The sequence below is a fragment of the Adelges cooleyi genome, unplaced genomic scaffold, assembly GCF_023614345.1.
Source record: "Adelges cooleyi isolate 19-005CV unplaced genomic scaffold, UGA_ACOO_1.1 ACOO_flye_CR_arks_rails_tigmint_CR_PRNA_248, whole genome shotgun sequence".
Taxonomy (NCBI): Eukaryota; Metazoa; Arthropoda; class Insecta; order Hemiptera; family Adelgidae; genus Adelges; species Adelges cooleyi.
Genome location: NW_026095913.1, coordinates 2,004,294 through 2,029,044, shown reverse-complemented (window position 1 = coordinate 2,029,044; position 24,751 = coordinate 2,004,294). Strand labels below are relative to the sequence as shown.

At 29.2% G+C, this 24,751-nt stretch overlaps 1 protein-coding gene across 1 annotated transcript; it reads right to left on the bottom strand.

Annotated features, from left to right (window-relative positions):
- Nucleotides 1–3,275: 3,275 nt before the first annotated feature.
- Nucleotides 3,276–18,740, bottom strand: LOC126837388 (uncharacterized). The gene is made up of 2 exons (XM_050571296.1): nucleotides 15,989–18,740; nucleotides 3,276–3,394 (listed from the first exon to the last, which is right to left on the bottom strand). Exons 1-2 carry the CDS (start codon nucleotides 18,675–18,677, stop codon nucleotides 3,276–3,278), a joined length of 2,808 nt encoding a protein of 935 aa, XP_050427253.1. The 5' UTR covers nucleotides 18,678–18,740.
- Nucleotides 18,741–24,751: the final 6,011 nt, after the last annotated feature.

The following is a 24,751-nucleotide window of genomic DNA, read 5'->3' as shown; positions in this document are numbered from 1 at the left end:
ATCCGGGGTTCCATATAAGAAATCGAAAATATTTTCTTCATTTCGACGACAGTTTTTAATGTATTTTTCATAGTGTTATGTTGTTTGGCTAGCTGTTGAGGTCGCGACCAGTGTCTGGCCACGCTCGTGTTATTATGATGTTATTAAAAATGATATGTGTGTGACGTCAAGTGACAACAACAAAACACCATATAGGTGTGTAATACATAGTATTACCGTGGTTGACTTTTGCAACCCAACAGGATGTGCATAACAGCTCTTTTTATGACCGAATATATACTGAAGACGAGACGGCGAGCATACCAAAACACTATGGTAATTACGGTTAACCGCTAAAATAGAACCGTTTCGTAACACATTCAACACAAGGCAAGAGTTTTCAGTTGTATTGTACAAGAACGCGTTCTAATTCTTAACATTTTAGCTGATTTCATATGCCGCAAAAATAACTGAAATATATTTGAAAGTCATCATACATTTGTAAATTAGAATATCAGTGGGTATACTATATGGGCTTATATTGTTTTGCAATAATCAGTTGTTCAATCAATCGACACAGTTTAGACTAAAACGTTGTGATTTCATCTGATGTTTGTTCATCTGTTAAATAAATAATAAGTAAAATATAAACATATAAGCCTCAAAAAACACTTCTCTATATTTAATATTTAATTAAACTTTTTCATACTAGAAAATGATATTACTCAGAAATTCATTATTATGATTAATGTTTTTTTAAATGATGTTTTGTATAAAATAGAAAATAAAATCTACATTTTAAAATCGATTTAACTACATACATAAGTGTTTGAGCCGTAACAGGTTCATTCGGTTGTCCTACACAATTATTATATTATAGCTGAATCGTAGTAAATATAGAGAAAATAATATTAGGATCTAACGCTATAAAGCGATATGATAAGATACAAGTAAAGTTTTCTTTAAACGCCAACATTGAAATTGAAATGAAACTTTAGGACAAAGGCCATCGCCGACATCGAATATTTCAGCGAATAAATCCAAAGAGCGGTTTGTGTTGTTGCTACTGCCGGATACATAATTTTATAGATGTTTGCTGTACCGTATTGATTCTGTCGGGTTGTGTTTGTACGAAAAATGTTAGCTCATCGAAATATCTTGTAATATTGTGTTTACTGTTTTAACAATAAAAAAACTCACTATTTTATCTCAGCAACGCCATAGCAAATAACACTACGAGTGTTCCTTGCCTAAGGTTCTCGTCGATAGTGCTTTGAAAAATACTAAAAAAGGTAAATATTAAGTAATTTTATAATATTTTCCAATAAGATAAACTAAAGCGTGTCCAAAGTTTCTCTACAAGCTTAAAAATGTTAAATGTTTAATGAAGTTAACGTTGTACATTGGTATTAAACTGATGTTGACATTAGCGGTGTGAAAATAGGCGGATATTTGGTGGGTGGCTTTAAATACTAAAAACTTAATATTCAGTACTAAACTGAACACCTGCATACATTTTTGTATTTCAATAATGTAAAACTGAGTTATTTTGTTGAGTTATATTAGTGATCAACTTAAATTGTAACGTATTTATATCACTATTGTGTAATACACTATTATCATGTATGTACGTCACTTGTTTAAATAGAAATTAAAAAACTGTAGTCACATTATTTTATCCAAGCAACTATACAACATCTGACGGTCTAGGTTTTGGTCATAAAATGTACAGAAAACCTATTGGAAATGTATCTGAGTACACTGCTAACTGCAAATATACATAAGAACATTATATACACATTAAATAAATGTATGTACCTTTTGTGATACCAATAACCTTATTTAATAAGCGGGAGGTGGTCGAGTGGTTGAGTAACTACAAATAAGTAGATTTTCTAGAATCATCTTACACAATTATATAAGTGATTAACTTAAAAGGTAATGTATGTATGTCATTATTATACAACTTTACCTTTTTGTTCAATCAAACTACTCTAGTCAAATTATTTTATTTGAGATACTCTCTCATATAATACAAAAAATTAAATAACATCATTATAAACACAATATTGGCTGTTTTAATTTTGTCATTATTATTATCATTTATATTATTATTTATATTATAATCGATTTATTGTTTTATTTATGTAAAACAATATTCATTTTATAATGGTTTGAGATTTTAGCCTAGTTGAAATATTTTATATCTAAACCTAATCGAATCAAATCTAAACCGTTGCCAAAATAATAAATATGTTAAGTACCTAAAATTTTACCAAGTGTGGCAAAGCAACTTAGCTTTTAATAATATTATTCGTTATCTAAAATTGCATACATTATTTTTTATATAAAATACATAATATCTTAATGTGCAATTCAAATATTCAAATTGTTAAATACCTACCTATTATATTTCAAACCACTAAAATATAGTAATCAAACTGCCTATTGAAATCGTTTGTACACACACGTTTTATCTGAATATATTCGATTATTGAAGTGTCAGGTTAAAAATTCTAATATTCGCTTAGTGCTACTTTATACAGTATTAAATTAAATTTTGAATAAACCTGTTCAGTTCATTATAATTAATTTTGGATGAATGCAATGAGCTCATAAAGAAATTGCCACTGTGTAAGTGCTAGTTAAAGTAAAAATAAGTGACAAACTCTTAACTAGTCGAATACAAAGGTGATGTTAACTACAAAATGATCATCTGAAGATAAAATTTGCTTTATTACATGAATGATTGTTACAACTATAACTTATAAACACCCGACACTTGAACAGTTTAAAATATCAAGAAACTTAAACAAAATATAATAACACAATCATATTTATATTGAAATAGTAATTAATGTATACAAAGAAAACACTGAAATAAACGTTTAAAACTTTATATTTTCTAGAATAGATTTTATATAATACTATAGTAATATATTAAAACTCAGAAATATAAAAATAAGTTTTGTTTTCTTACAAGTTGCAATTTATTGGACGACAATGTCTTTCATCTGCTATAACTCCAACAAACATAAAACATCTGACAAATCAGTCGAAATTTCCAATAACTTATAAACACCCGAAACTTGATTAGTTTAATACATCAAGAAATTTAAAACAAAATATAATAACACAATATTAATTATGAAATAGTACAAGAAATATTGATTAATATGTATAATGAAAATATCCATTAACGTTAAAAACTCTAGATTTCCTAAAACATATTTTATATATTACTATAGTATTGAATCTCAGATCTATGGTTTTTTTTTCTTACAAGTTGCTATCTATTAAACCAAAATATCTTTCATTTGTCTTAAATCCAACAAACGTAAAACAACTGTCAAATCAGTCCAAATTTCCTTAACAACCAACGAATACGCTAATAATCGACGAATATTTTCTTGGCCTTTACTGATGTCGATATTCACTTTAGATGATTCAGCCATTTCGACATCGGGTGACTCTGATGTCATTTCTAATATATGATCTGGTATTGATAGAACTATTTGATCGACTTTGGCATTAGACGATCCTTTCCGCAATCCCAAATAATATTGTTCTACTTCAATTATACGAATAAGTGTATCATAATTATACGAAGCTTCGCCTAAGAAGTACTCATCAAAATATTCAAGAATTGTTCTATACCCTAGTTTTATTTTCATCGGGATATATGGAAAAAAAGAAAAACTTAGTGCTTCACTCATTTTATTCAATTTTTCAGAGTATAGTAAAAAATTCTTTTTTTCTGCGCTAGTTTGAACAATTATTTTCATTTCCTCATATGCTATAAAAACAATGATTTTTATAAGGGTCAGTTGATATTTGCTAAGGTATTTTGGGTTTATGTTATTTTTGACGAAATCGACAATTTCCGCTATTCTCTTGAATTGGCCATCCCACGAAACTTCGATGTCGTGCAACATTGATAAACTGCTATCATTGGTTGTAGCTTTATTCAAAATAGAACTCATTAACAAACTTTTAACTGTATATTCGTTTCTATCCATATGGGTTTCGACAGTTTGGTATTTTTTTAAATTATCTATAATGAGTCTTTTGACACATTCTATGAGTCGTGTCTTGTCTTTATTGGCCATATAGGTGTTACAGTTCTCATCTAACCGAGTATTAGTAGTTTTTGTAAATTCTTCACGATTTGATGGTCTATTTAACGTATTTTTTGAGCATCTTTTTACCGTGTAACGTTCGATCAGGTTTATAATGAATCGATGAGATCGTTTCAACATATCAATTTTAGAAACCACCCTGTTTATATCTACAGATCCTCGTCCAGTTAGCGGTACATTGCTATTGAGCAGATTGCCGTTGCTAAAATATAGTTTCATTGCTAAAATTGAATCAATTAAGTTGCGGTTGGCATTGTTGTATGGCCTAGTCGAATGCAATGTGTTTAATATAGTATTCAACGAATGATCAAGCATTTCTCCTATCGTTACGATAGATTTTATCATAGAGTTAAAACATGATTCCATTTGGCTGGACATGTGCAAATTATTTTTATCCAACATTATCGTTTCGCATTGTGATAAGATAAAATCGTTTAACATAAAATGAATAACGGCGACAAATGAAAACTGACAATTATTCTCTTTTAATGATTTCATGATTGGTATTGCTCGCTGCAAATCGTCTTGACCATCTGCCGCCATTCGTGATATTTATTTTTAGAAGTATCATATTGCAAAAATCCCACCTCTTCGAATTCATAATCACACACATTTTTATTTATCTCTGCTACTGCTTTTACGTCTGATTCCATGGTTATTAAATTACTTGTAAGTCCTTCCAAAATGTTGGCATACTCTTTTAATTTTTCTATTTCACTATACTCAGATGTGGACATAACTATTTCTTTAATTTCAAAAATACTTAATTGTAAATCTTCAAACATTTTATTTAACGGTTTATTGGTGTTTGAGTTAATTGTTCTTTGATACATCACGTTCCTCAATTTCACATGTAACAGTCCGGGAAAATTAAAATGACATAAAATATTTATGGCATTGGTTACAATACTATCTGTATGTGAATTATGAGTTATGCCCTCCTTTTCGGATATTCTTAATATTTTATTAATTAAATAAAAAACTGTCATAGCTATACTCTGGAATACTATTGTCTGGTTTTTTGTTATGGATTCTGAACGATATTCCTCCTTTCTTACGTGGTATGAGTAATGAGCACCTAGACGTCTCTGGGCAATTCCATTATCCACAACCAAGTGTCCTAATATACTGTCGGGATCAAACCGAATTTTTGAAACATTGGTCAAAAATAATGTTTCTAGATCGAAGTATTGGCGTTTAAAGTGCGTTTCTGGTAAACTGAATTTGTTGAAAATTTTGTTATCTTGAGAGTCGATATTGTTTGATTGATAGCCATCGAATTCCTTCCAAGAACAATTCCAGACTGCAAACGACTCGATCAGGTTTCGCGTGTACATCTTCATTTTAAAGAACCTTTTGGGGAATTTGTGCTCTATTTGGTTTTGGGGGTACGATGTGTCATACGCGTGTTTTTGTTTTTTGATACGACTTACATACAAGTAAAACGTCATAATCGCGTTCAATGCATTTTTGTCCGACCGTATATTGAATACTTTTGTATAGTCCAACACTGTCGTTAACATTTTTAATGCAATAGGCAGCCAATTTTTAAATTTTAATTTAATAGAATCCAAACAACGGATAAACACATTTAAAGCCTCATAACTTTTATCACCTACACTTGTCGGTAATTTGTTACGTAAATTCTCCAATGTAGCAAAATCATTTTCTATTGTTTGCAAGAAAGTCATTATTTGCGAGAAATACAAACAACACTGCGCAGTGAGAGCCATTTCGGTTATAACTCGAAAGTTGCCACCATGAACACTCCATTCGGCTGGTTTTGGCCCGAACATTTTACTAAGGGACGTGTTCTGGCCGTCTTTTCGTATCTCGACATCTTTCAGAATCACTAAACCGGGTATTTGATTTAAATAGCTATCGATCATCACTTCATCATTTGCCGATATGATAGTTGGTATCGAACAAATAATGCATAGTATAGTTACCCAACAAATATTCAAAGACGTCATTTTGGTAGGAAGCCCGCCCAATTTTTTCTTTGGTAATTAATCTGGCAAATCGAATGCGTTGGAATACTAGGTTTCGTACAAACAAGAATACTGTTCGCCTAAAAAACGAAAATTCATGTTACTTCGTGTTGTTTGAAATAAAGATTAGTTAAAAATATTACTGTTTAAACAAAATCACCCAACACATGTCAATGTATCATGAATATTATTATACATTTTTTACACAACAAGAAGACTACGTACCATGTTTTTTAAAAGAAAATACAATTTTTGTAGCAAATGTTGGCAGCTGTAAAATTGTAATAATTTACGTTTGATACAAGTCACATTCTAAAGTGTTAGTCGTTCAATTTACTAATTTACGCTATAACCATTAACCACCATGGTATTCATTACTCTCAATTCGTTTACTTTTTCAATCATTTTTTTTAAAAAACTCAAGATAGTCATTTTATTGACAATAATTTGCTGAGAATTTGGAATGGCTAATAACCAGTTTTTGATAATTACTTTTTATGTTATTAAAATTTATAGCGTAGGATGGGTGGTGGAGTATGGTAAAGTAAGTGCGTAGAGTTATTTTTATCTGCACGCATTACTCTACCGCACTCCAACTCCCATCCTACACAGTACACGTTAACCTTTAATAACTTTCAAGTAGTTATCCAAAACTTTAAAGCTAGTTGTCGACAGTCAACATTTTAAGCAAATTATTTCTTATAAAATGGCAATCCTAAATTTAGTAAAATAAAAGTAACCAAAAAAATTAAAAAAGCGAATAAAAAAAGTAAAACAGATAAGAGTAACACATACCGAGGTGTTCAGAGCGAAAATGAGTTTAAATTAATTTAAAAAAAAATCTTTAAAATATTCAAAGGAACAGAAGTTACTTATTGTGGCAGGTCTTTGTGGGATACTCTGTATTTAAAGAAAATTGTGATCTTACTAATTACTATGTCGATGGCTAAGGGGCTAATAGTATATCCACATTATAACTAAAACTATTTTTATTTAAAATTGCACTACACAGGAAAACGGTTGATTGTTTAAAGATAACTTTTACTGATGTAAGATTATGTGACGATTTTTTTTATATTTTACTTTAACAAGCGGTCATATAGGGCCAAAAAATAACAATGTTCTAATCGAAAATGAACTCTTCATATTGGACAGAATTATATATTTAGTTAATGGACGGATAAAAACGTGTTGAAAAATGTATACTTACAATTGTTTTCGCCTCTTTCACAACCAGCTAGATATTCATAAGTACAGTGAGAAAATAATTATTCCAAAGTACACAGTAAATCACTAAAGAAAAGTAAGTCGAACGTTGTCAAGGTTTCTTTCTTGAATGTTTTCACAACTGTTATATTTCGTCGTTTGCGGCAGGCGGCCTTATGGCGTCCATGAAAAGAGTCAACTCATAGTGTTATATTGACATTTGACAAAAAGTCACAGAATAATGTATTTTTTTTTTCAATGCGAGAAATTTAATTTGATTTATACGTATGCCGCTCGATATGCTGACTATGTTCAATAATTTATAACACCTTTCTCTCCTCGGTGATGAAAAATTCATATTATTTAAACATTTTTTTTAGTAAAGAAAAAAATATATTCGTTGTATTTCTTAAAACTAATGTTAATTTTAATATTATTATTATTTTTTACATAAATATGGTTTTTATTATTATTGTGGCCCAAGAGAGATAAGTTCTAGAAAATTAATTTGTTTATAGATACTCAACCATCCGACCACCTCCCGTTTATAATACACTATAATGCGTACCGCAAATGGTATATCAATTTATTTCGTGTGTACATAAATTCCTATAATTATGTATACGTATAGTATTGCAATCAGCAGAATACAAAGTTACATTTGCAGTCGTTTATCGTTTAGTTTTTCAGTGAATTTTACTACCAAAATCAAAACCGTCAGAAGTTGTAGAATGTATTATATAATATTGATATCAATACGTTACAACTTAGGTTGATCACTAAGTTATATAAACTTACCGAAATAACTTTGTTAAATTAATACTAAATGTATGCAGGTGTTAAGTTTGTGCTGAATTTTAAGACTAAAATCGCAAGCCTAATTATAATCCAACACGGATTGAATGTTGCAACTAGACAGTGAATTTACACTACAGTTGTACGACTTTAAAGTCAAACTCTACATTTAACCATCAACGTCAGCTCAATAATGTACACTTGCGTACAATAACGATACAAAATAGATAGGATTCCCACAAAGCTACCTGGCAGGCAGAGACCATACACACCAGTTCAGACGAATAATATTATGGACGGTATTATACTGGCAAATGATTTAAATAAAATGTAATTGGATCATTATGAAAAGGCAGTGATGTGGAGTCGTGATATAGTGGGAGCGGAGTTTATTGGGATTGAAGTTTTTAAGTATTAGAGATTTCCTATTTTCTTTTTTATATGATAAAGCATGTAAATCCAATACACTATCTGAGCCCCAATGGGAAAGGAATAATCGGACGTTGAATGTGAAAACAAATTATAAAGCATATGAACTTTATAAGTTGAGAATAATCTATTGAAACTCTGGACTGATTGATTGGGAAATATATGACAATCTAAAAAAAATTTAAATATAGCATAAAATATTTCTTAAAAATAAGAATATCTAATAAAGAATTAATATTGTTCTACTGAAGTCATCCATCAATAATTTCCGGTTTGTTTTGAAATTGTTATATACTTAGCTATAAATACAATGTTTTTTGTATGTTAATCCATTTTTGTGGTAAAAAATGACTTCCCGGGAATAACTCACATACCCCGTAGTGTAGTCTTATTACATTAGTAGTTTTCTTTTGAATAGGGGAAGGTTAGGTTAGGTACATAGTTTACCTCCGGGTACATTGTCCTTCAATGTTTCATTACTTGAATAGATAAATGTTTAACACTTATTTTATGGTACAAATTCGATTGATAGGGTGCCTAATTTAAAATTCTAATATCCATTAATTTTGTGCAGACCTACTATGAAAATACTAAATTGCATTATCGGAAAATCTGTTCAGTGTTTGAAATTTAGTCGAAGTATCAAGACTATAATAATTAAAATATTGAAACAAACATCTCTGCATTGCCTAAGAACTAAGATCATCAATTTAATAATGATTTCTTCAATAAAGAATTGTTAAAATTACTTGAGTAAACTAGGCTTACACAATGCAACTGATACTCCTGGATTGTGGTATCGACTGACATTATTAGTAGTGTATATTGAGCTATCGTCTGACGCCTTAAAACGTATACTATATTTTACTATAACCACTATCTAATAATTTAAGTTCTATTGTTCAGGTGCTACTATTTTTTCACATGATAATTATTTTTAGGGGAGGGTATACCGATGAAAAAAAACAGAAAGAACAAAAAAAAAACCAAATGTATAATATGTAAGGTAAACGCATTTTTCTTCAACTTGCCATCTTTTTGGACTAAAACGCCAGTCATTCGTTTTAAATTTAACACAAGTGTAATATTTTTTAGATTTGTCCACATTTCCTTAATGTCCACGAAATACCGACAATAATATCACTATAGACGAAAACTATAGGTAAGGTACTCTCAGATTGTTATTTATTATGATGTTTCTAAAGATAAAGCGGTGGGTTTTTTTATATTTTAAAACAGGAAACATAATAATATCTTTAAAACTTACTAACTTTTTACCAGCATCCCTATATATAATAATATAATGTGTACTTACGCATCACAGCTGCCATATAATATTAATATTTTAATAATAATACAATATTTGTTATAATATTATAACTGACATTATTATTGGTATATATATATATATACATAAAAAAATGTAATTTTATAATTTTTTACTTAATTTACTAGACCGTCCAAATTCACTACAGTCATGAGATAAGTCTCTAAAATTAGCAAAAAAATGTACACCTGCATCCTCTAACAATACAAATCGATAATAGTTACCACTGAAATACTTTCTAATCACCTATTGTATTTATTGTTTTCTTGTTTAAAAAATTTACTAAAAAACAAAAAATATATATGTATACATTGACAATTTGGAAGTAGGACCCTAACGGCGAGTAAAACACACAACAAAAATATTGTAATAACAGTAATAGTAATAGTAATAATTGTAATAAACATTAGTTACAAGATACCAACGTTCTATTATAACGACATGACGTTAAATGAAAAAAAAATTATGTTGACAACTGTGCAACAGTCAATTAATGCATAAAAAAAATAAGAGTTATTTAAAATATATATTTAGTTATGCAGACAATTTTTTTTTATTTTTTCGCATACTTATAAATCTTTGAAATTTGACGACACATTACACATGCGAACAACAAAATGTCCCTGGAAAATAAAATATCTTACAATACCTTAGTTTAATGCTATGTAATAAGTAAGTACTTTTAATGTTTTTCTCGATTTTGAAGTGAACGATTTTTTCATTGGTATTTTTTGATATATTAATAAACATAAAATTACGTTAATAACATTCATAACTTTGTATTTACTTAATAATACTATTCAGTTATAGTAATAATAGTATTAATATATTTATAATATCTATGATAATAAATCCGACAAATGTGGTTTTTTTCTTACAACTATTAAATCTGAATATCTTTCAATTGTTTTAAATCCAACACTAATGCTACATTTTTCAGACCTGTCCATATTTCCTTAATCTCCTCGAAACACGATAGTAACTGGGTTATATTTTCTTGAGCTTCACTGTTGTCGGTATCAGCTTCAAGTCCAAACGATTCAGTCATTTCGACATCGGGTGACTTGGAAGTCATTCCCAATATGTAATCTGTAATTGGATGTACTATTCCATCGACTTTTGTATCAAACGATTCATTCTGTATTCCCAAATAATATTGTTCTACTTCAATTACACGAATGAGAGCTTTTTTATTAACCGAAGCATCGCCTAAAAAGTACGCTTCAAAAAATGCAAGAATCATTTTATACATATGTCTAAGCTTTAACGGGAAATATTCACTGCATATGAAGTTAAGTGCATCCAGCATTGAGCTCATATTTGTAGAATATAGCGAAAATTTCATTAATGTGGTACTAGTTTGAATGATTTTTTTGATTTTTTCATACGCTATGATAAAAATGGCTTGTATCATAGTCATTTGATACTTCCAAAGGTATTTTGGTTGAATGCTATTTTTCACAAAAATGACAATTTCCGCTAATCTCTTGTAATGACCATTCCACAACACTTTGATGTCGTGCAACATTGATAAACTGCTATCTATGGTCGAAGCCTTATTCAAAATGTTATTCATTAACAAACTTTCAACTGTATAATCGTCTCTATTCATTTGGGTTTCGACAGTTTCATAATTTTTTAAATTTTCGTCGATAAGTCTGTTGATACATTTTATGATTTTTGACATATCTTTTTCGTCCAATACTCTTCTACAAAGTTTATTTAACAAAGTAATAGTGGTTCTTGTAAATGTTTCATGATTTGCTGGTGTTGGGCATTTATTGGTCATGTAATGTTCGATCTGGCCGATGATGAATCGATGAGATCGTTTGAACATATCAAATTTAGATACCAATCCGTTTATATCTACAGATCCTTGTTCGGTTAGCGGTACATTGCTATTGAGCAGATTACCGTTGCTAAAATATAGTTTCATTGCTAGAATTGAATCAATTAATTTGCGATTGGCATTGTTGTATGGCTTAGTCGCATCCAATGCTTTTAATGTAGTATTCAACGAATGATCGAGCGTTTCTCCTATCGAAACGATAGATTTTATCATAGAGTTAAAACATAATTCCAATTGCTTAGACATGTACAAGTCATTTGCATGTAACGTTACCGCTTCGCACTGTGATATGAAAAAATCGTTTAATATAAAATGAACAACGGCTACTATTGAAAAGTGACAATTGTTCTCTTTTAATGATTTCAAGATTGGGACTGCTTGCTTTAATTTAGTTTCATCATCTGCGTCAACTTCAATTTCAGAAATGTCATACTGTAAAAATCCCACCTCTTCATAATCATAATCGCACAAACTTTCATTTATCTCTCTCATTTTTTTTATGTCAGATTCCATGGCTTTTAAATCTCTTGTAAATCGTTCCAAAACTGTCGTATACTTGTTCACGGTTTCCGTCGTATATTCGGGTAAATTATCGGGAACTATTTTTTGAATTTCAAGACAACTAATTTGTGATTCAATAAATATATTATCAAACGCTTTACTGCTGTTTAAGCTAATCGCTTTTTGATATATGACTTTCCTTAATTTCACACGTAACGATCCAGGAAAATTTAAATAGTCTAAAAGATTTAAGGCATTATTCACACAAAGTTCTGTATGCGAACCAATAGTTTGTCCAGTTTCGATGGATATTTGGATTATTTTTCCAATAAAATAAAAGATTGTCAAAGCTATGCTCTGAAATATTATTGTCTGGTTTTTCGTTATGATCTCCGAACGATAGTCCGCTCCGTCTTTATTATAATACATACTTAACGGAAAACTGTTATCCAGACGCATGTATCCCAATCCACTCACTTTGGAGTCGGGGTCGAACTGAATTTTCGTAACGTTGGTTAAAAATAGGGTTTTTGCATCGAAGTCACTGTGTTTAAATTTCGTTTCTGGTAAATTAAATTCGTATAAAACTGCTTTGTCGATGTGGTTTAATTGACTACCGTCTAATGACTCCCAACAACAGTTTAGGACCGCAAACGCCTCAAACAAGTTTCGCGTATACGTCTTCATATTAAAGAACTTCATGGTGAAAATGTCTACAAATTGTTTTGGGTCGTATTTTGTAGTGAACTCAAATTTTGGGTTTTTGATAACTTTCGCATACAAATAAAACGACATTATCGCGTTCAACACATTTTTGTTGGCTAGTGCATCAAATGTATTTGAATAATTAAATATTGTCGTTAACATTTCCACCGTAGTCAATTGCATTAATGTCAATTTTACATTTATGTCATTCAAGCATTTGATAAGCTCGAATACATCACTCAGATCGTGAGCATAAGTTGATGGTAGTGCGTTTCGTATGTTCTCGCATTTGTTTAAATCATATTCCACCATCTTTATGAAATTGATTATTTCTGAAGAATACAAACAACACAAAGCCGTAAGAACCATGTCAGTTATAACTTGAAAGTTGCCTTTCCAATCATCTGGGTTCGGGCCGAACATTTTGCTAAGAGATGTGTTCTGGTTGTTTTTCCTTATGTCAACATCCTTGAGAATGTTCAAACCGGGTATTTCAGATAACTCGTTGTTGCTCGTCGTTTTGTCTTCTATTGATTTAGTGTTTGATATTTTACAAATGATAAATAATATTATTACCTGGACAATTATAGAAGACCGCATTTTGATAGAAAACTTCAATAGTTTTTTCCACTATTGGAACTGGTGTATCGAACTCGTTGAAAAAAAATGTTTCGCATAATAATACTTTGCTAAAAGCGAAAATGCTAGTTACAAGTGTTGTTTTCAATAGACTTGTTAAACAAATTATTGTTTAAACAACTTTACCCAGCACCTTTTAATATTATTGCGTTCTTTGTCGGAAAACCAGAAAACTACGTATAGTTTTACAAATAATTATATATCGTAAAAATTGAAAATGTTTGTCGTGTATAAAATATTTACATTTGACAAAATATTGTGAAACATGAGTTATTTAGTTTATAATTTTTGCACATAAAATTTAGTTTATATTATTGTGGTTAGACATATTTAATAAAGATTAAAAAAAAACATCTATTGACTAAAACACCGAAAATATAGTATATCACATGATTTAAATTTTTACATAACACTTTTTTTTACATTACATTATTTAGTCACTGATTCTCTTTCTTTGGCCATTGACTATAACAATATGAGCAGCCCTTACCGTGTATTTGCAATTGATAATTTAAACAATGTAAAACCTAGTTATATTTATGAGCTACATTAGACTTAGATCCTAAGTGATCAACTTGAGTAATACCATATAGACATACCTTTCATCAAATATAGTATTTTATGCATGGACGTTACCACATTTAACTTTTTTTAAAATAGTCGAAAAAGTTCCAAATTTATATGAATTGTTCTTCAAACATATTACTATCGATAAACATTAACAAACCAAACAAATATTACAAACCCTTTCCCCTAAAAGGGATAGAATTTTTTTTTCTTTATTTCACTTTTTCAAGCAAAGTTTTAGAGGTTTAGATCTGAAAATTAGACCGAATATTCTCAAAAATCTGTAGTCAAGTTTTTTTTTTAACAAAAATAGGGTAAATTTACACTTTGGCCGTAGTCAGTTTCTAGGTTGCTATGTATAAGTGAACCAAAAGCCAACAGGTAATGAAAATATTTTCATTCTATTGTTAATTACGATATATGGGTAACTACGACAGTACATTTTTATTGACAGACGATCAACCCTTATCGTATAACTGGCTTAAACATACTATCCACAGATTCGCATAGAAGCGTTTATTTAAAAGTTATTTTTATCACTTTTAGTTATTGTAAAATCTGTAGACCTGTGACCTCTCCGTTCCCACTATGCCCCGACCCCACTGTACTGGCTTTATTTTATATATATATATTTTTTTAGTTGCTGTTGATGTAGCTTGATCACAGTTTGACAATTATTTTAATAAATATTTTGATTTTTCTATGAGGTGTGATTTCAGACATTGGGCATCATGAAAACATTAAAATTAAAATAATAATTTCAATTCGTTTTTATTGAAACTAATATTGTATTTAAATAAATGATTAATGATATAATGTCTGAAGCACTGAATAAAAATAACTTAAATCAGAACAATTCAAATTTTTATAGAAATTTAACATAAACATTATTTATAAAAGTATAATATTTGCTTCACTCTAAAAAAAGTTAAAACTACAGTTTTTTCTTATATTTTTTAAAATTAATACATTATTTTCCTTTTTTTTAAAATTGACTTTATTTTAATATTTTCATTATTTTCATTTTGAATGATGGATTTTTACCTATCGTGATTAACTTAATAGAATATGAAAATAAAAATGAATGTATATCAATTCCTCTATTATTATTATATTATAATTTTCCAGATCTAAAAACTTAAAAGACTTGCCTCAAAACATTTTGATTTATTTCTAAATGTACAGTACGTTATTATAGCGTAGACAGCATAGACGGTAATTTTTGAACAGATTAGTATTCTAATTCTACCAATATCTAGACAGTAAATAATATACTACGTTTAAAAAAGTTTTGTTTCACATAGGTACACCATACCAGATATTAAGCCGACTGACCTCTAGACATTTCTCTCTGTTTGAAACTATTGCTTACTAAGCATGTTAAGTAAGCAACGCCGGATACTTTATTTAGAACCGTCAAACTTTTAGATAATTTTCCTAATTACTATCGTAATATGATTATTACAATAATAAATTATTAATAAGAATAATAAATAACAAAAAACAATAATAACTTATAAACACACGAAACTTGATTAGTTTAATACATCAAGAAACTTAAAACAAAACATAATAACACAATATTAATTTTGAAATAGTACAATAAAGATTGATTAATATGTATAAAGAAAGAACCCATTAACGTTTAAAACTCTAAATTTTCTAGAACGTATTTTATATATTACTATAGTATAATATTGAATGTCAGATATATGGTTTTTTTTCTTACAAGTTGCTATCTATTGAACCACAATATCTTTCATTTGTCTTAAATCCAACAAACGTAGAACATCTGACAAATCAGTCCAAATTTCCTTAACATCCAAAAAATATGCTAGTAATCGATTTATATTTTCTTTACCTTCACTGATGTCGATATTCACTTTAGATGATTCAGCCATTTCGACATCGGGTGACTCTGATGTCAGTTCTAATATATGATCTGGTATTGATAGTACTATTTCATCGACTTTGGCATCAGACGATCCTTTCCGCAATCCCAAATAATATTGTTCTACTTCAATTATACGAATAAGTGTATCATTATTAATCGAAGCTTCACCTAAGAAGTACTCATTAAAATATTCATAAATTGTTCTATACCCTAGTTTTATTCTCAACGGGATAAATGGTTTAAATAAAACACTTAGTGCGTCTAGCATTCTTTTCAAATTGTTGTAGTAAAGTGAAAAATTTTTTTTTACTGTACTAGTTTGAATAATTGTTTTCATATTCTCATAGGCTATAAAAACAATCGTTTTTATCATGATCAGTTGATATTTACAAAGGTATTTTGGGTTTATGTTATTTTTGACAAAATCAACAATTTCCGCTAATCTGATGTATTGGCCATCCCACGAAACTTTGATGTCGTGCAACATTGATAAACTGCTATCATTGATTGAAGCCTTATTCAAAATATTATTCATTAACAATCTATATACTGTATAGCCACGTCCACCCATTTGGGTATCGACAATTTCATAGATTTTCAAATTGTCTATAATGAGTCTGTTGACACATTCTATGAGTCGTCTCTTGTCTTTATCGGCCATAAGCATACCACAGTTCTCATCTAACAGAGTATTGGTGGTTTTTGTAAATTCTTCACGATTTGATGGTTTTAAGCATCTATTTACCGTGTAATGTTCGATCAGGTTTATGATGAATCGATGAGATCGTTTCAACATATCAATTTTAGAAACCACCCCGTTTATATCTACAGATCCTTGTCTGGTTAGCGGCACATTGCTATTGAGCAGATTACCGTTACTAAAATATAGTTTCATTGCTAAAATTGAATCAATTAAGTTGCGGTTGGCATTGTTGTATGGCTTAGTCGAATGCAATGTGTTTAATATAGTATTCAACGAATGATCGAGCATTTCTCCTATCGATACGATAGATTTTATCATAGAGTTAAAACATGATTCCATTTGGCTGGACATGTGCAAATTATTTGCATCCAACATTATCGTTTCGCATTGTGACAAAATAAAATCGTTTAACATAATATGAATAACGGCGACAAATGAAAACTGACAATTATTCTCTTTTAATGATTTCATGATTGGTTTTGCTTCCTCTAATTTGTCGCTACCAGGTCCGTAGCGTTCATGTTTATATTTAGAAGTATCATATTGCAAAAATCCAACCTCTTCATATTCATAATCACACAAACTTTTATTTATCTCTACAACTGCTTTTATGTCAGATTCCATGGCTTTTATATTACCTGTAAATCTTTCTAAAAGTGTGGCAAACCTGTTTACATTATTTAATTCTTTAGCCTCGGCTGAGTATTGGACTCTTTCAGTAATTTCAAAACTGTCGATTTGAGAGCCTAAAAATATTGTACTTAACGCTTTATTGTTGTTTATGTTAATTTTTCTTTCATACATCACGTTTCTCAATTTCACATGTAACAGTCCGGGAAAATTAAAATGACATAAAATATTTATGGCATTGGTTACAATAATATCTGTTGGTGAATTATGAGTTATGCCCTCCTTTTCGGATATTCTTAATATTTCTCTAATCAAATAAAAAACTGTCAAAGCTATGCTCTGGAATACTATTGTCTGGTTTTTTGTTATGTTCTCTGAACGATGATCCTCCTTTCTTACGTGTTTTATGTAATGATTATGTAGTAATTGCTGTCCAAAACCATTATCCACAGCCAAGGATCCTAAAATACTGTATTCGGAATTTGGACAAAACTGAATTTTAGAAACATTGGTCAAAAATAATGTTTCTAGATCGAAGTATTGGCGTTTAAAGTGCGTTTCTGGTAAACTGAATTCGTTGAAAATTTTGTTATCTTGACAGTCGATATTGTTTGGTTGATAGCCATCGAATTCCTTCCAAGAACAATTCCAGACTGCAAACGACTCGATCAGGTTTCGCGTGTACATCTTCATTTTAAAAAACCTTTTGGAGAATTTTTTCTCAATTTGGTTTTGTGGGTACGACGTGTCATACGCGGATTTTTGTTTATTGATACCACTTACATATAAGTAAAACGACATAATCGCGTTTAATGCATATTTGTCCGCTCGTATGTTGAACACTTTTGTATAGTTCATAGCTGTCGTTAACATTTTTAATGTAATTAACCGCCATGATTTAAATTTTAATTTAATAGAGTCCAAACATTGGATAAACACAATTACAGCATCCCATCTTTTATCAGTTTTTTTTGTCGGTAATTTGTTTCGTAAATTCTCCAATGTAGCAAAATCATTTTCTATCGTTTGCAAAAATGTCATTATTTGCGAGAAATACAAACAACACTGCGCAGTGAGAGCCATTTCGGTTATAACTCGAAAGTTGCCACCATGAACACTCCATTCGGCTGGTTTTGGCCCGAACATTTTACTAAGGGATGTGTTCTGGCCGTCTTTTCGTATCTCGACATCTTTCAGAATCACTAAACCGGGTATTTGATTTAAATAGCTATCGATCATCACTTCATCATTTGCCGATATGATAGTTGGTATAGAATAAAAAATGCACAGTATAATTACCCCGAAAATATTCGAAGACCTCATTTTGGTAGGATGTCCGTCCGTTTTTTTCTTTGTTATTTGATCTGGCAAATCGAATGCGTTGGAATAATATGATTTGTACAAACAACAACACTTTATGCCTAAAAAACGAAAATTTATGTTACTTCGTATTGTGTTTAAAATAATGATTGGTTAAAGATATTACTGTTTAAATAACTTCACCGAACACATGCCAATGTGTCATGCATTTTCTTAAAAGTTTTCCGCATAAAAAGAAGACTAAGTATTATCCTCTTTAATTAAAAATGTTAGCAGCTTTAAAATTTTAATAATTTATTTTTGTAACAATTCTCTTATAAAGTGTTAATCATGCAATTTATAGTTTTAAACCTAAAAATTCGGGGCTTATTATTGAATTTTATGGTTTTTCATACATCCTGTATATTTATAAACTTGACTGACCCACAAAAACCTGACAAATGAATTAACTTTTGATCTGGTGAATAATAATCATTCTGTATTTAAATAAAATTGTTATTTTACTAATTACTATATTGACGGTTAAGAGGTTTTCAGTATATTTTAATTAGAACTGTTTTTATTTTAAAATCGCTACATGGGAAAATGCTTGATTGTTTTACTTTAACTTTTGCTGACGTAAGATCGATTTAATATAATTTTCAGTTATTATTTTACTTATACATGTTTCTACGCCTATATACAGTGTTCAGTTATAATATTTATACTTTTATCTTAAGGGTTTTAGAAGTCAAGTTATTTTTAAATATTTTAATTTAATAACAGTGTTCTACTCGAAGATGAACACTTCATATTTGCCAGAATATAAATATACATTTAGCTAATGGACTGAAAAATTTGTTGAAAATGTATACTTACAATTTGTTTCGCTTCTTGGGCAACTAACTAGATATTCATAAGTATAGTGGGCAAAAAATTATTATTAAGTACGCAGTAAATCACTAAAGAAAATTAAGTCTACTGTGTTCAAGGTTTTTTTCTTGAATGTTTTCATAACTGTTATATTTCATCGTATGCGGCAAGCGGGTTTAGTATGTTTCTATAAAGAGTCAACACATAGTGTTATATTGACAGAAAGTCAAAGACTCATTTTATTTTTCAATGCGAGAAATTCAATTTGATTTAAATGTATACAGCTCGCTAACCATAATGCTTTATACTCTATTTTTAAGGAAAGAAAAAAAATATTCGTTGTACTTTCTTAAAACTTATCTTAATAGTTAAAATATGTTTTTTTCAACTTTCTATTGAATTTATGTTTGTAAACTATGTTATTCGGGTAACGTACAGACAAAATACAAAGAATTAAAGTATGATAATATTATTGTGACCTAAATGAGAAAACTCTAGAAAACCAATTTATTTTTAGTTCCACGACCACTGGACAAATAATGTTATGCGTATCACAAATGGTATATAAATGTATTTCATGTGTATATAATATTCCTATATGTATATGTATATTTGTAATTTACATCATACACAGTTACATTTGCAGTAGTTTTTTGTATAGTTTTTCCGAGAATTTTACTACCAAAAGCAACCTTCTAAGCTACGCATTAAACCGAATAGATGAAGCCAATTATTTTGTAAGCAAAGCTAAACAGACTGCAGTTTTCCAAATCTAAAAAACAAGTTTATTTTTATTGACAGTAGTGGTACAAGCTATATGTTTTTATGCAAATGAAAACAGTTATTTACAATAAATACATTGAACGCAATAGTGAGGTAATTTATAATAGTGAAAATATTTACTACAAATCATTAAACCACATTTTAGAGAATTTTTTGCTGGTTTCAGCTGTTTCTGAAGCTCATGAACACACACAATTGGTTAATGTTAAATGGTATTAAATAGTAAGATTTACAAAAATAAAAAAACTTAAACCACCAAAACAAACGTCATGGTTGTGTATAAACTGCACAAACCCTCCTGTATTAGGAACATTTATAATTTATGCATTTTTCTGTATTATATTAATGGTATTAATAGTATTAATAACAATAATAATAACATTCAGTTATAATAGTATAATATAAATCTTTGTCATGAAAAAAAAATAAGAAAATATAAATTTATTTTCAAACAGTACAATAAATATATCAATAAACATAACAGAATGTAAATAACATTGATAATTTTTTGTATTTTATTTAATTATAGTATTCAGTTATTGTAGTATAATATAATATATTAATAATATCTATGATAATAAATACGACATATGTGTTTTTTTCTTACAACTATTAGATCTGAACATCTTACATTAATCTTTTGTTTTAAATCCAACACAAGGAACCGAACACATTTTAATATTATTGCGTTCTTTGTCGGAAAACAACAAAATCACCCATAGTCTTACAAATAATCATACATGGTACAAATTGAAAATGTTTGTCGTATATAAAATATTTACATTTGACAAAATTTTGTCAAACATGAGATATTGAGTTTATAGTTTTGGCACCTAAAATTTAGTGTATATTATTGTGGTTAGAAATATTTAATAAAGAAAATAACATTGGTTTTTACTAATTACTAGAGTCTAGAACTATGGACTAAGGAACTAAAAATATAGTATATCACTTGATTTAAATTTTTACATGACATTATTTTAAGATCTCATTACTTAGTTATGTATAAAAGTTATACGAAAAAAAAATTTAATTTCTTATTAAACCAGGTATTAGTGTTAATTATTTGTCGAACATAACGTCTTCATTTTTATAGACAAGTATAAGTCATTGTAAGAGTTATAGATTTTTAAGACATTATAACTGAATCTAATTTAATCAAAACATTTTTGTTCATACTTCAATTAGTTCCTATGTAAAATATGTACGACGTAATCACCGGCTTTGATATGCAATGTTCCATCTTAGCAAATAAATCATATACTTTATGATGTTTTTATTAAATATTTTATCATGTTTGTTTACTTAGGAGTCGTAAAGTACTCTTTAATCATTTCAACACTCAGACTGATAATTGAGATTTATTGAATAGAATTTATAAAATAGCCACCTTTCAAGTAATATAAAAATAATATATACTTCCTGTCACAAATCCAAACATCGATAGTGATAACTCAAATGTCAATAATTTTACATTTTTTGTTCCCAAGTACACAAGTAACTTTTCGTTTTGTTGTAAAATCAATGAAACTTCTTTAACAACAATTGTCTATTTTTTAAGTCGTGACAATAATTCAGGGCTCACTAACTATCGGTGCTTATTAATCGTTTACATTAATTATACCTTCTATATCCAAAGTTCCCAATTTTTTTTTTACTTTTGGTTATTAAGTAAATTTTAATAAAAACTAGAAAACTTGTGAAAAATTACGTACTAAATGTATTTTAAAAAACGTGAAAAGTAGAACAAACGGACCTTTTTTTGATAATTTAAAATATTAAAGTATCGAATGCTATTTGACGACATCCAGTTTAAAAAGTAATATTATGTCTATCACAAAATATTATATACATTTCTTAATGAGTATATATATATTTATTATATGTATATGCGTATACTTACTATTAGAAATATACGCTTTACAAAGATACCTTTCTCGACCAAAATCATTATAAGTATATAGTTTTTCGATCAAATAAATGTCACTATAGTGCTTTGAATTTGTTTTAAAATGGTAACATACACAAATATAATAGTATATTATACAACAGTAATATACATACGTTATAATTTAATTTATCATTTAATAACTCATCAAAATAACTCAGTTTTACATTATTGGATTATATTGGAAATACGATGTACGGGTTGCCATAAAATGGTTTTTGCAAATTTCAGTTACTAAATAATGAAGTGTTACAAAATTATGATCATATTTTAATAAACAAGAAAGGCTTACGTCAAAAAGACTTGGCGAGGAAATTCTAGAAATTTGGCGCTGACAAAAACTACCTCACACGATAAATATTGTAAGGTTTAAAGTAACTTAACATATTTTTTGACCACCACCCGTCTATATAATAATGTAATGTGCACATACAAATTCTATATGTATGTATTATGATATATCATAGCTGCCTAAAAAGTTATTGTATGTGTTTTTAATGCACATACATATATATATTATACAAGCTGTCCCGACCCGGCGTTGCCCGTGTATTAGAATAGACACACAATCAGCTGATCGGATCACTGTATCCCTGTGGTATGAAAACCCATAGAGATGTATTGATACTATTGATAATCATAATTAGTCATTTTAATTAATTAAAAAATAAAAACATGTTCTATCGGATCAAATTGTGAATCTAAACCTTTCTCGAATCAACTTAATCGCGCACAAAAAATTTCATAAATATCTGTCCAGCCGTTTAGGAGGAGTTTGCATACTTGCACACGGACAGAAGACATTTTTATATAAGAGATATATATTTGCAATCAGCAATATACAAAAATGAATACAGGTGTTCAGTTTTGTGCTGAATTTGATGACTAAAATTGTATGCATAATTTAGTTACGGTTTGAATGTTGCTACAACTAGACCGTTTAGTTACAGCACAGTGATAAGATAAGTCTACAAAAATTGCTATTATAACGTCAGGACAAAAATGTATACCTGCATACCATAAAAATACAAACTGATTAAATGCGTTACAGTTGACAGAAAAATGTGTTTATTTTTCCCGCGCGAGCACCAAGTCAACGTAAGGTTTAAGATATAAGAAGAATGTCTTCAGGCTGAGATAATCTTTAAGGTTAGTCATCAACGTCAGCACAAAGACGTAAGCCTGCATACTCTAACAATTAAAATTGAAGATAGTCGCCACTGAGATACTTTCTAATTATCAATTTTATGTATTGTTTTAAAACGTTTTACTTGATTAAAAAAAAAAAATACTAATAAACCAAAAAAAATATCTTTACAAAAAGACATAGTTCAGTAAAATGATCAATATGTATACATCTGCGAGCACATGGCAAACTGTGATGACCTCAAAAGAGTAATATCAAAGGAATGTATTTGATTTTTAAACAAAATAAAATATAGTTTTATACACTTACTTTATGCATTATCGTTCTCTGTTTATCTGGCAGCTAACGGCAAGTAAAACACAAACAATGTATTGCAATAATATTTTCCGTTATAATAATCATTTTTGTTATTTTATTTAAAACGTTTTCCACGATTTCGGACATTAGCTACAAGATACCAACGTTCCATTATTATGGCATGACGATAAATGTAAAAAAAGGGTTGTTGACAACGGTGCAGTAGTCGGTTAATGCACATGAATTATATTTAATAAAATGAGTTTGTCCAACAATGGTTTTTTTTTAAATAGACATTTTTTCAGTTTTTACTTTTTTCGCGTACTTAGAACTTATAATTTGACAACACATTATGCGAACAACAAAATGTACCTCGAATACAAAACATAAAAGAGTGTTTACAATCATAAATGTAATAGAAAGTAAATAAAAAAAACTACATTTAAATATAAAACCTTTGATTCGTTTGCTACGCACCCAATCTAATAAAAGCAATCTAAATGTGTTTAAAGGATTTTTTTTTTTAGTGACGTATTTGGTGTGTTGGAAAACGTGTGTTGATATATTTTTTTTGTACCAAACAACTCGTCAAAGTATTTGGTTTGAGAACAAACAAAACACCAAACCAATTTTTAAAAAAACTGCCCCTCGTGGTCTCACATGGTTTTATCAAGGGGTCTACGTTCTGCCGGCAAAATGTACATATCTTAAAAAGCCAATGTTTTCTACAAGACTCCCGAGGTCAAAAAAAAAAAGCGCAAAAAACCTTTAACATGGGCATCATGAAATTATTTTACAGATAATTTTTTTTTCAGTTGAATATCTAAAAATTGTGTCTATAATGAGTCTAATGCCTTAAATAACGTTTCTTTTTAAATAATCCACATACTGCAAAATTTCCCATTAGTAACGTGGCGAGATATAAATGTTTGTCAAATCAATTGCCATTTGACTAATTGCGTCAAAGTTACTGCTGGTGTTCTCTTTTTAGGAGCCAGCTAGCCCTTACTTATCTAATCCAAATCTAACCTAAACCCAACTGATCTCTTA